The 12,612-nt window shown below is 44.7% G+C and overlaps 1 protein-coding gene across 1 annotated transcript in view; it reads right to left on the bottom strand.

Moving 5' to 3' along the window:
- Positions 1 to 3,538, bottom strand: part of UBE2Q2 (ubiquitin conjugating enzyme E2 Q2) — a 66,321-nt gene extending 62,783 nt beyond the window's left edge. Inside the window, exon 1 of the mRNA XM_074296489.1 lies at positions 3,256 to 3,538. Within this exon, the coding sequence (XP_074152590.1) occupies positions 3,256 to 3,429 (174 nt within the window). The 5' untranslated portion in view covers positions 3,430 to 3,538. The remainder of the gene's footprint in view (positions 1 to 3,255) is intronic.
- Between the last annotated feature and the right edge of the window lie 9,074 nt (positions 3,539 to 12,612).

The following is a 12,612-nucleotide window of genomic DNA, read 5'->3' as shown; positions in this document are numbered from 1 at the left end:
AACAGCAACTACTTCACAGAGTTGCTGTGAGGATCAAATGATATAATTAAGCCAAGAACTCTGCAATCTCAAAGCAATACCTAAATGTGAACTAAGTATAAATGTAGGCAGAAGAAAATGACTGAATAGAAGAGAAGAGACTGAAAATTAAAAAAGGTTGGATAAAGCAGGAGATTTGTGTTCCAGTCTCACTACAAATGAGATAATGTAAATAAGGTTTTTCAAACCTTAAAGCATCAAAAAAATCTCCTGTGGTGGTGGTGATAGTAATATTGTATGCCATAACTCAAGTCATTTAACCCTGTTAGATCTCAATTTCCTCATCTCAAAAAAACTGCTATAGTCCTCCTTTCCAGTCCTAATAATCGACAAATCTAAGATGAAAGAGAATAAAAGTATGGCTTCAAAGAGTATGGTTGAAGGACAAGATGAAATCAAGGATATGGGTTTAGAAGTTAAGCTCAGTATGGAAGACCTATTTCATCATCTGGGATGATAGCAGAAAGCAAGCAGTGGAGGGAGGGGAGGGGAGGGTCACAGTCTGATGACCTTGAATTTTTTCAAAAAAGTAAGAGGTAAGGTCCTCTTCTAAAGATTTAGGGGAAGAGTTGGAGTGGAATTATGGATTTAAGTAAAGGTCTGGAATAGTTATAGTAGAAGCAGCCTTTTGGGTAAAGATGAGGATAGTACAAATGTTGAATGGATCTAGAGTTAGCAAAGTCTATGACTGACAGCTGAGCAATTCAGGTACACAGTCCATAGGTGTTAAGGATTAAAAGGGTAGAACCCTTGCTAGAAAAGAGATTCAAGAATAGAAGAATGAATTTTCTTAAACAATAAAAATTGGTTGATGACTAGGTCAAGAATGGATAGAAACAAAAAGCAAAGTCAAAATAGAGGTAAGAGGCTTGAGGAAAGGGATGAGTCAAGAGACAAAAGGTCACAATTAGGGAAAAAGAGCAAATTTGAGAACAGAGGGATGATGAGAAGTGAGACAGCTAAAGAATGATGATGAACTCCAATGTGTGAGGAAGGGAGGGAAGGGAAAGGGGGGTGAAGAAAAGTGGCACAGTTCCTGAGAGTCTTCCTGTTTCAGTCTCCTACCTTCATAAAGGGCAGCCTCCTCGCCTAAGCAAGAATATGGGTAAAGAACTACTGGTAGTTTCACACCCCCTTATTTTAAATAGAGATCTATGATTTTCTTTTCTTTTTGGAAGGTTTTGGTCTCTCTTCAATCCCTCAGTGCTCTCAAAACTCTGGCTGACTTCCTCATTACACAGTTGATCTAATTCCCCTGAGTCCTTCCATCTTTGTTTTCCTTGGAGCATTTCAGCTTCCTCTTCCAGCTCAATCATTATGTTAGAACCCAAATTCGATCACTGCTGTCACTAATAGAGAAAAAAGACCCTTAAAAAAAAAAAATCTGGCAATGCCGTTTTCTAGTCACTGTCCTTTCATTTTCATGTTTAAACTCTCGTGGGATCATGAGTGCGCTTCCTTGGGTCTCTCACCATCCATACTGAAGCTTCTATCTTCCTCCACCCTGCAGTGATAAGAGGTGATACATCACCCTCCCCAATCACTGCTAAGTTTTCCAAGGGATTCTAAAACACCACTGCCCTTGGGTGCCATGTTTGTGAGGCAAAAATCAAAACATTTGCCAGATGAGGTCGTTTCAATGATTACTTTGTCTCCTCATTGTGATAACTGATTTACACTGACTAAACTTCCTGAGGAAGCGGTGGTAGTCTGGGCCAATCCATTTCCCAGCTTTAAGAGCTTGTTAAATAAAATAGGTCAGGTGGTTTGAATGGAGTTGCCTCAATTACTTTCTGTGTCTTAATATTTTTTCCACACTACTAATATTTTCTCTAACAAAGCTGACAGAATGACCACAGACAAGTGTTTCAGATTCCCACACTGATGTAACCCGTCCCTTCCGCACTCAGAAGATCGTGTAATTTTTTTTGGCCTCCCAATCCTTTTAAAGTACTTTGAGGTTTACATGCAGATCCGCTTGCACAGGTTCAGTCTTTGACCCCTATTGTTTCTCACTTCTGCCCAGGGCTCAAAGCTGCCTCGCTCCAGTGTCCTGTCTGTAAAATGAGCGTTGGATCAGATGGCTCCAGCTCCAGGCTACTTACCCTATGAGGATGATGACAGGGGGTGGAGTGGAATGTTGGCAGGGCAGTCAAGTCACCGAGTGAATCAGAAATATCCTGGAGGGTATTTATTATAGGATGACGACGACAGAGTGACTTCTAAGTTTGTTCAATGCAAATCTGAGACTAGGAGCCCGGGTCTCTCACCTCCCGGGGGAGTGGGTAGAGAGCTGGATTTAGGCTTGAGGAAGACCAGAACCCAAATCGTGCCCCGGGCAAAGCAAGACTTCAGTTTTCTCACGTACAAAAGGAGGATAAAATCGCTCTCCCCACCTCAAAGGCTGGTGGAGATTAAGCCGAGTTAATACATCGAGTATTTTTGCAAATCTTAATGATGATAGTGCACACAGCACAACCCATCTCACACAACAGGCTCTGCTAGAGAGTATCTTGAAATGTGTGTCTATACCCACACATGCACACACGTATATACATCCTGGAACACAGACAATGCAACCAGCCTCTAAGGTCAGAGGTCATGCCTTCCACTCCTTCGACGGAGGGGAATGCAGCCCGGGACTCCCGCTGGGTCTGCACACAACCACCTCACCTCAAAGTCTGGTCCGGATTATTAAAAAAAAAAAAAAAAAAAAAAAAAAAAAAAAGTTGGGTGCTGAGGAAATTGATTCCAGTCAAATAGCAAACGGTGAAGGATTTTTAAAAGGCTCAGAATGGAGTCCTCCGCTGGGGCCAAGGGGCCACGCAGGAGTTTTTGTCTCAGTCCAAGTCCGGTCCCACCGGCATTTATTGGCCGGAATGGCCTCAGGGGAGGGGGCTGCGCCCCCGCCCCAGGCCCCGCCCCAGTGGAATGCAGACCTGGGGCTCGGTTCCCCCTCCCTAGGCTCCCTCCGGGGTTTTAAAGGGCTAAAAAGGATGAAGGCGGGGCGACTCACCAGCTCGCGGAGGAGAAGGGACCCGGGGCGCCCCCCGCCCCCCCGGGGTCAGCCCGCGGTCACAGCCGTAACGCGGGAGGGGGGGGAATGCCGCCCCACCCCCTCCCCTCCCCCCGCAGAGCCCCCAGCCAAGCCTTGGCGGCCGTTGGGGGTCCGCGCGGCCCCACCCCCGGGGTCTCGGGTCCCACCCCCCAGCTCACCGTGATGTTGCAGTGGATGGTGAGCGGCGGAGGGTGCGGGCTGCCCGGTGGCAGCAGCAGGAACTGGCAGTGCAGCTCGTCCAGCTTCCAGCTGACGATCCGGAACCGCTCGTGGTTCTTGTCGAAGATGGACTCCAGGAACTTCAACTCGGCCTTGAGCCCTGACACCGACATCTTCGCCTCATCTCCGGGGCATGGGCAGGGGGAGCCCCGCCGTCCCGCCCACCGCCGCCGCCGCGACCGCCCCGCGCCCCGGCCTCCGGCCCTACCCGGCCGCCTCGAAGATGGCGGGGGCGCCCGCGCCTCGGCCCACGGCGGCCGCTCAGGTGGCGAGACCGGCCGGCCTTGGTAAGAGACCCCGCGGCGCGAGCCCTCGCCTGCCCCTGCCGCCCTCCGCCGCCGCCTCCGCCGCCGGGAGAGCCTCGGAGCGCGACCGACGAGCTCGACGACCAGCCCGGCCCTGCCCTCCCCGGACCGACCGGCCCTGCCCTCCTCAGCCCGCCCCGCCCCGCCCCCTCCGCTCCTCGCGCACCCGGCGCGGGCGGCACGCACGGACACCTCTCCGGGCCCCGCCCCCACACTCCGAGCCCCGCCTCCTCTCTGTCTCACCCTATCTCGCTGTCCCCTTCCGTCCAAGCCCCGCCTCCCCTCCAGCTCATCCTATCTCTCCCCGCCCCTGCCCCTTAGTCCCCGCCTCCTCTTCGTCTCACTCCATCTCCCCGCCCCCACCTTCCGAGCTCCGTCTCACCCTACCGCCCAGCCCCCCACCTTCCAAGCCGCGCCTTCTCTCACCGTCTCGCTCTATCTCTCCCCTCCCCCACCCTTCTAGTCCCGCCTCCTCTGCGGCTCGCCCTATCTCTCTGTCCTCTTCCACCAAGCTCCGCCTCCTACCCACCCCATCTTCCCCGCCTCCCTCACGTATTCCGAGCCCCGCCTCCTCAACCTCGCACCTACCTCCCCGCCTCATTCCCATTTCTCCCCGCCCCCACCTTTCCAACCACGCCTCTTCTCTCCTGGACACCCCGGCCCTTCCCACTCCGTCCCGTTCCCTCGCCTTCTCCCCCTTCTACACCCTTTCCTTTCCACTGTAGTCCGCTCTTTAGGACCGTCCGGCCTGCCTTCTCCGAATGGACTCCCATCTTGTATGCCGCCGCCCCGCCCAGGAGCAGACCTTTCCTCAAGTCTGGCCCCGTCACTTTTCAGGGACCTCTTAGAATTGTTCTACTTTTGGGGTCCAGGATTCCACCTCTTCCCCTCCCCTCCTTGTTAAAACCCCAAGCGGCTATGGACCTTCCCCTTCTCCCCTTCCCTCTGCGCAGGGTCCAAGCCTGTCTGGGCCCATCCGCGCCCCTTTCCTTTCAGAAACAGACCCCTTCTTAAAGCCCTTAGAATGGGGGCCCTCGGAGGGCACGGCTGCTGCGCTCGACAAATGCTTGCGCACTTCCTCGGATCCTTCCCGTCGTCTGGCTCCGCTCCCCCCGCTTTCCTCTGCGTCTAACTCCCTGAGTCCACACACACTCCATGACTGCTCCCCTTACCTCTCTTCCGCCGCCTTTCTCCCCTCCCCCACTTTAGAAAGGTCCCCCTCCTCCCCCTCCTGCAGGAACTGTCCTTCTCCATCTACACCAACCAACGTTTATTTAAGCACTTGCTTCCCGCCGGGCACTACACTAAACACTGCTACTCACACACACAAAAAGGCAAAACTAGCCCCTGACCTCTAGGGTCACGTTCTGAAGCGGGAGGACCGGGGTGGGTACAAGACTAAGCAATCTGGAAGGGAACGGGACGGTTCTGGTCACTTTCCCAGGTGGCAGCGCTTCTGGCAGGGGGTGTTCCCAAGGCATGGCACCTTTGCGGGCACCTTCTCCTTGTGCATCTGTGCAAATACGTTCCTCATCTGTGTGGCCTAAAGACAAAGCCGGGTTAAAGAGACCCTCCACATCGGGCGTCCACGGTTAATTTCTGGTCTCACCAGGTGCAGGTGCGGAGGAGGTCGCTAAGGCTGTTCACTCCCCTGCGTGCAGGGTCCTCCCCGAAAGGAGCAAGTTAATTACGAGAGCGGATAAACACGGGACGTCCCTCGGCGCCTCGAGCCTCGCCGCTCTGGGAGGGAGGGGCTACGTCACCTCCATTTAGCAAAGAGGAAACCGAGAAGTAGAGATGAAACTGTCCAATGGTTGCTTGGTTGTTTGTTTCTCAGCGGACCACAAGGACATTGGTGTGTTAGAGTGAGTTACAGTGTGTCCCACTGAGGCTGATCAGACCAAAAGGAGCCCGGGACACCAGAGGCCGGGCACCAATGCTCCATATAAACTCAAAGTACAGGTGGTATCCCCTCCGTTAGAACGGAAGCAGCTGGGGCCACGAGGCACGGAGCAGCTACTCTGTAGTCAGAAAGGCCTGAGTTCAAATCCAGATGTAGACACCAACTCTGTGACCCCCAGGCAAGTCACTTAAACCATGGACTTACTGGATGCTAGGGATGTTACAGTTTTATTTTCAGCACTTACCTCAGTGACCGTTAAATAGCAAGTGCTTAATAACTGCTCTTTTTTGGTCGTCAACATTTATTAAGCTCCACCTAAGCACAGCCACAGTGCGAAATGCTAGGGATACAAAGAAAGGCAAACGATCCCTCTGTCAGGGAGTTTTCAGTCTACTGGAGGAGTCCACATGCGCACAACAGAAAGCTATAGACAGGATAAGTGGGAGAGAATCTCAGAGGGAAGGGATGTACATTGAGGAGGACCGGGCAAGGTGGCCTACAGAATTTGACAACGACTAAAAGCACCGCCGAAGGGAAAGGGAAAGTGGACTACCTTCGGAGGCGGCAGGTTTTCCCAAGAGGCTTTTAGCAAAAACGGAATGACCGTCTGTCAAATCTGTTATAACAGGGATTCTTTTATGAATGGAGGTTGTATGTGATGATCATTTTAAACCACTTCTAACCCTAAAATTACAGGATTCTGAAATTCAAATTATTGAGTGCACAGGTGTTTTATAAGTGGCTCCTAACTATTGGTCTCATATGGCCATTTGTGCCAGCTCTGCCCAGACATTTCATAATGGCATTTTATGCCTCATTTTTGTATTTTTGCAATAATCATTAGATGTTAATTAAAAGTACAAGCTTAAATTTTAGTTTATTTTTGATGAACAGAAAGAATGCCTTTATTATTGAATATTCAATAAAAGTTTACTTTAAAAATAAAATAAATTTCCCAGTTTACACTCTAGTGAGGCATGTTCTACCTTTGGTGGCTTAGTCTCAGCAAATGAAATAGCAGAGAAAAACATATAGTCAAGTTGACTTTTTATGTAGGACAATGGAATAAATGGAGTGGGGGGGAGAGACAGAGGCAGAGACAGAGAAAGAGAGATAGAGATAGAGAGGCAAAGAGAGAGAGAGAGAGAGGGAGACAGAGACACAAAGACAGAGACAGGAGAGACAGAGACAGAGAGAGACACAGAGTAAATTGGAGATGATCTGAAAGTGAAGGTTAGCTTTAAGGAAGACCAAATAGGGCATTTTGGTAGGAAGTGGAACTTTAGCTGAGACTTGAAGGAAGCCAGGCAAAAATGAGGAGAAGGAATGATCCAGGAATGAGAGGTGACCAGAAAAATGCACTTCCACAATCAGAAGTTGAAGTGTCTTGTACAAGAGTACAGAGAACATGGTGGGGATGGTTTAGTGGCCATTTAGTTCAACCTAAAAATCCTACACAATCCTGTAGAAGTACCTCTACTGAGCAGGAGCCTATCCCAAGCTGCCCACTTTCCTTGGAGTAGCTATAATTGTTAGAAAGTTTTTTCTTTTTAGTACGCTTCAGCTTTCCATTTATAACTTCCAAGGTTGCTGACTAATTCAGCTATTCACGGCTAAACATAATGTAATCTAATCCTTCAATTCACCAAGCAATACTACTTATCTAGTAGTGCTAGATACAGTGGGGATATAGAGACAAAAATGAAGGTGATACCTGCTCTCAAGGAGCTTACATTTCCCAGAATGACCTCAAAAGGACAGTTCTTTTAAATGTATTAGGATTTCTTTCATTTGTACCTTCAAAATAAAGCACTTCCAGAGCCACCCTTAGATGCTTTCTTGTTATCTCCCTAAATTATCTGTGATTCTGTGGTTTGGTTTCTCTGGGATTCCCATTGGTTCGATTCATAGAATCATTGACCAAAAACTGGAAGGAACTCAGAGAGAATCTAATACAATTCTTTCATTTTATCTGAATCCCGTCACAGTCTTCCAGTACTTTAAGGGCTGTTACGTGGTAGAAGGTGAGATGAATAAAAAGCCCAAGAGACAGAATTTCTTGGTAGCTAATAATCAGTTTATTAATTAGACTAGATGATAATCAATAAATTGAGAGTGTTTTTTCTTGAAAACCCTGGAGATCCCTGAATGCTTAAATAGCTTTGGAAAAGAAGGTGCTGCTGATAGGTGAAAATCAATCTGATTGGTGAACAATTAATGAGGAGGTAGATATATTAATTAAGAGGTTCTTCCGACTGTTAAGGTGATTTGCTCAAGAGACCCAGCCTCCTCCAGCTGGACAAAGGAATCCATCTCTATTCACTGTCCTCTGGTTGGTTTGTTTTTTTCATAAGCTGGATTCTCCTACTCCCTAAGTGAGGGGTACCGTGATATGGGTTTATTTCCTAAGCACAAGAATTCATCTAGATTAGATTCTGTTTGCAAAGATCTTCTAGAACTGTACACGTTGAATATATTTTGGATTACCTCCTGGCTAGGAGTGAGGTTGGGGAAAGGGAGAAAAATTTGGAACATAAAGTTTTGCAAGGGTAATGTTGAAAACTATCTTTGCATGTATTTTAAAAATAAAAGGCTATTTTTTTAAAAAAAGATCTTCTAATTTGGTGGTGTCCCACCCCAAATCAAAATCTCGGAGCATATATCCCAAGGATTTGGGCAACCTCATCTACCAGTAATGTCCTTCCGAGACTGACTGGCCTAAATGCATGCTTGGTCTCTGAATGAGGAAATAGAAAGGAAAAACCTCAACCTTAATGTAATAACTAATTATTAATTATCATAGAGAAATGATCACTTGCTTTGCTTGGCTCCACAGGACAAAACTAGAAGCAGTGGATGAAAATTGAAGAAAGGTAAATGTGGGTTTGATGTAAGGAAAGGGCTTCTTACAATTAAAGCTGTCTCAAAGAGAAATGGACTGCCTCCATCTCCCATCCAGATTATGGCCACAGCCTGCACAGTAGTCTCCCTGCCTCCTCTATTCAGCTGGCATACTGATCTTTATAAGGCACATGTCTAACCTTGTCACCCTGCTATTTAATAAACTCCAGAGTTTCCTTGTTACTTCTGAGATCAAATAGAAAATCCTCTGGCTTTTAAAGCTCATCAGCTGGCAGCCAAGTCCTACGTTTCCATTTTTCTGTATTTCCCTTTATATTCTCTGTACTCCCATGATACTCATCTCCTGATCATTTTGATTTTGTTTTGTACAAGACACTCCATCTCTTGATCTGACACTGTATTTTCCCTGGTTGCCTCTCATGTTTGAAATTCTTTCTGCTTCCTGGTTTTCTTAATTTCTTTCAAGTATAAGCTGAAAGTCTTACCTTCTACAAAAATCTCTTCTTGGTTCTCTATTAGGCTGCTGCCTTTCTTCTGAGATCATCTACAATTATTTTCATTTTCTTCCCCTCCTTCCCTTCCCCTTTTCTTCTCTGTCTCTCTGTCTCTGTCTCTTTCTTTCTCTGTCTCTCTCTCGGTGTCTTTCTGGCTTTCTCTGTCTCTGTCTAGCTGTCTGTCTGTCTCTCTTTCTCTTCTTCCTTCTCCTCCATCTCTCCCTTTCCCTTCCTCTCTCTCCTTCCCTGCTTCTTTATCTCTCTTCTTTCTCTCCCCTATCTCTCTCTTTCTCTTCTTTTTCTTTCTATATCTATCTTTGTACATAGTTGTTTGCATTGTTTACATGTTATCTTCCCCATTGGACTAGTATTTCCCTTTCCTTGTATCTTTGGGGCTTAGTATAGTGGCTGACACACTTTGTAGATACATAATAAATGCTTGTTAACTTCTCTGGAAAAGCAGTAGTTGCCTCTCTCAATAAAACAAAATCTTGAAGCAAAGTCTGGATACCCATTTGTTAAGTATGTTGTAGAGGAAATTCTTGTTTAGATATAGGTTGGACAAGAAATAGTCTCTGAGATCCTTTCCATTTTTAAAATCTGGGGGAGAAAACCCTATTGCCAGTTTAACTAGAAAGAATCCCAGATTGAAAAAAACCTCTTAATTGTATCTAGATCTCAGTGGAAGCAAGTGAATAGAGAAAAGAAAATAGAGTTCTTTCTAAGTATTAATAATGTAAAAATAAGTATATATTTATAACTTATTTATAGCTGCCTATCTCAAGCATATATATACATATATATGTGTATATATACATATATAACTAGGACAGGGTGAATCGGGTTTTGTCCTAGAAGACTGCCATTTTAAAAGCATTGACAATACTTGTAATCTAACAGGACATAACTGAGTTTGCTACCCGATAAACCAAGATAATTAGTTAAAATAGGCAGGCTTGCTCAGCTGTGGTTCTCCTTTCCTGCCTCCCCCACCCCTATCTCCAACATCATATGCTGTTCAAACTGGTTGCAGAAATGGCTGGGTTTAGCTTTAAACCCAAGTACTCAAAACACAGAAGATGGAAAGCATCCTTCCCTCTAATAAGGAATGACTCAACCAGTCAGCTGCAGGCAAAAACTTCAGCTACAGCCTTGAAACTTTGCTAAACTCAGATTTTTTGAGGAAACCTTTGGCCTTAGGAATTTGGCTAGATGAATAGACTTAAGAGCTTGTCACTTTCCTTTCTACCGACAAGTCTGTAAAGCCAGCCGATGCTATAAATAATTATCTATTTTTATGTTACAATGCTTAGAAAGGCTCCATTTGTTTTGTTGAGGTTTTTTTTCAGTTTATTCACTTACTTTCTAGAGCTCAAAATTTTAACTTGAGTCAAACCAACTCAAAGGAGATAGAGTGAGAAAAGCATTGTATTGAGAGGCAGGGGAACCGGGTCCTAGCCTTGATTCTTCCATAAATGACATTGGACAAATCACTTTATCTTTTTGGATTCAGTTTCCTCATGTAGCAGGAAGAACATTTGGAATTTGAGTACCTGCTCCTTACTATCTTTGGGCAAATTGGTTAATCTCCATGTGCTTCAGTTACCTCATCAGTAAAATGCTTGGTTAGACCAGATAAGCTGTGAGGTCTTATTCAGCTCTAAATCTATGATTATTATAAAAGAAATATATTAATAAGTATCAAGTAATAGGCACTACTAAATAATAGCAGGTATGATTTAAATAGCATTTGTTTGCTATATTATTTATGATTGTTATTTTTAAAATATTTGTCAATATTTAAATATTGTTTATTTTTCTGTATTTCAGTCTTGCTTACCTCTTTCTTGGGGTTTCCTTGGTAAAAATACTGGAGTGGTTTGCCATTCCTTCTCTTGCTCATTTTATAGATGGGGAAATTGAAGCAGTCTAGGTAAAATGACTTGCTCAGGTTCATACAACTAGTAAGTATCTGAGACAGAATTTGAACTCAGGAAGAGTAGTCTTCTTGACTCCTGTATCTGTTTATTAATTATTAAGTAATAGTCTTCTGTGCTCAAAGCGCTTAGAGCCAATTATCTTTGTAAACTAGGGTAAATCTGTTTTCTGATATTTAAAGTGAGAGGCTTGGACCAAATAACCTCTAAGCTCCATGACATCTGTGAAAACTCAGGGGCAAAAGGAGATCAATGGAAATGTATACCTGACAAATGGCTGACTGGGGTCTCCTTTCACTAGCTCATGCCCCTTTTAGCCCCTTAGCTTTCTGGGCCTCCTCTTCTCTAATTGTTAAATAAAGTGCCTGGATTTGAAAATCTCAAGTTCCTTGCCTGCTCAAAATCTATCATCCCTTATAAATGCCAATCTCCTCAATGGAAGGAGTCTCTAGTAATGTGGAGAATAAGCTAGGGTGTGAATGTAAATTTAATGTACTGTTTTCAAGGGAGAATATGTATGTGTATGTATAGCTATGTATATGTATATATATAATATATAATGCAAATGGAACTTAAAAGTATTATTGATAATATATTAATATGTAATTATAAATATATATAAATTATAAATATAATTATATAATATAATATAAGTATATAATTTGATGTATAATCAATGTATGATGTATATATAATGTATGTGTTACATAATTATAATTTATAATATATTGGAAATATATTATATTAATATTATAAATATAGATAGTCATCTCCTGATCATTTATATATATAATAAATATAACACTTTTAAGTTCTATTTACACCATGCATTTTCTCTAGCACTTTAAGTCTAGACAATCAACAAGAAGATAAATCAAGCCGCAATTTGTAGAATTTGACTATTTCTGAGCTGTAAATGCCATTTACACTAAAACTGTACCAATTAGCTCTCTGGAGCCCTTCTAGCTGGCTCCAGCATATTGCCCATAGTAAGTCTCTCTACTTGGAACAGAGTGACCCCTTGGACACGGCATCCAGAAACAATCCCTCTTCCCTAAGGGGAGTTCATAAACTCAGTTTTAGAACTTCACCCTGGGACTCACCCTTGGACTGGTGACTGAAAGCAAACTCATAAAGCCCAGGGACTAGCTGGCTCCACAGCCACTCCCAAAGGCTGGCTAGACCCCAGACAGCAGCTGACATCTCCCTTTAGGGTTCTAATAGTGATGTAGAAGGCTTGAGAGGCATTTGTCTGGTGCTATAAGTTCAGAATCCCACATTCTTGCATTTTGCTCATAACAGTTAATAGCGGTCAATCAGTCAGACTTTAATTAACTTTGATTTACAGGCATTTGCTAAAGGTCTGTCTGTGATGTAGATTTTCACAAAGATGCATAGAATCTAGCTCACACTTGAGAGTGTGTGTCCCAAAAGGGAAACCAATGGCTCTTGGAAAGATTGTGCTTGAACCCTAGATCCAGTCTACCATGTCAGCTTGGCTGCTGGCAAAACCTTGAGTCGTCCTTTTCTCATCACCCATGCTAATGCTAGGGCTGGAGCTGGAACCCCTCTCCGCCAATTCCCAAGTCCGTTCTTCTTTTGGGCTGAAATCTTCAACTCCATGCTGATGCCTAAGGACCTCGCTTTGAAATGAGCCCCAAAGAGCATGATCAAATCCTTCAGCTCTTACTAAATTATTTCAAATGTCAGATGTCTAGGTCTTGTTCAAACTTGGTTTTTTGTTTTTTTTTTTAAACTGAAAAATGTGTTCTCACCTGGTAAATTTCAAAACTAG

This window comes from Sminthopsis crassicaudata, chromosome 2 (assembly GCF_048593235.1).
Source record: "Sminthopsis crassicaudata isolate SCR6 chromosome 2, ASM4859323v1, whole genome shotgun sequence".
Taxonomy (NCBI): domain Eukaryota; kingdom Metazoa; phylum Chordata; class Mammalia; order Dasyuromorphia; family Dasyuridae; genus Sminthopsis; species Sminthopsis crassicaudata.
The sequence above is the reverse complement of the archived record's forward strand: the minus strand, read 5'-3'. Positions and strand labels throughout refer to the sequence as shown.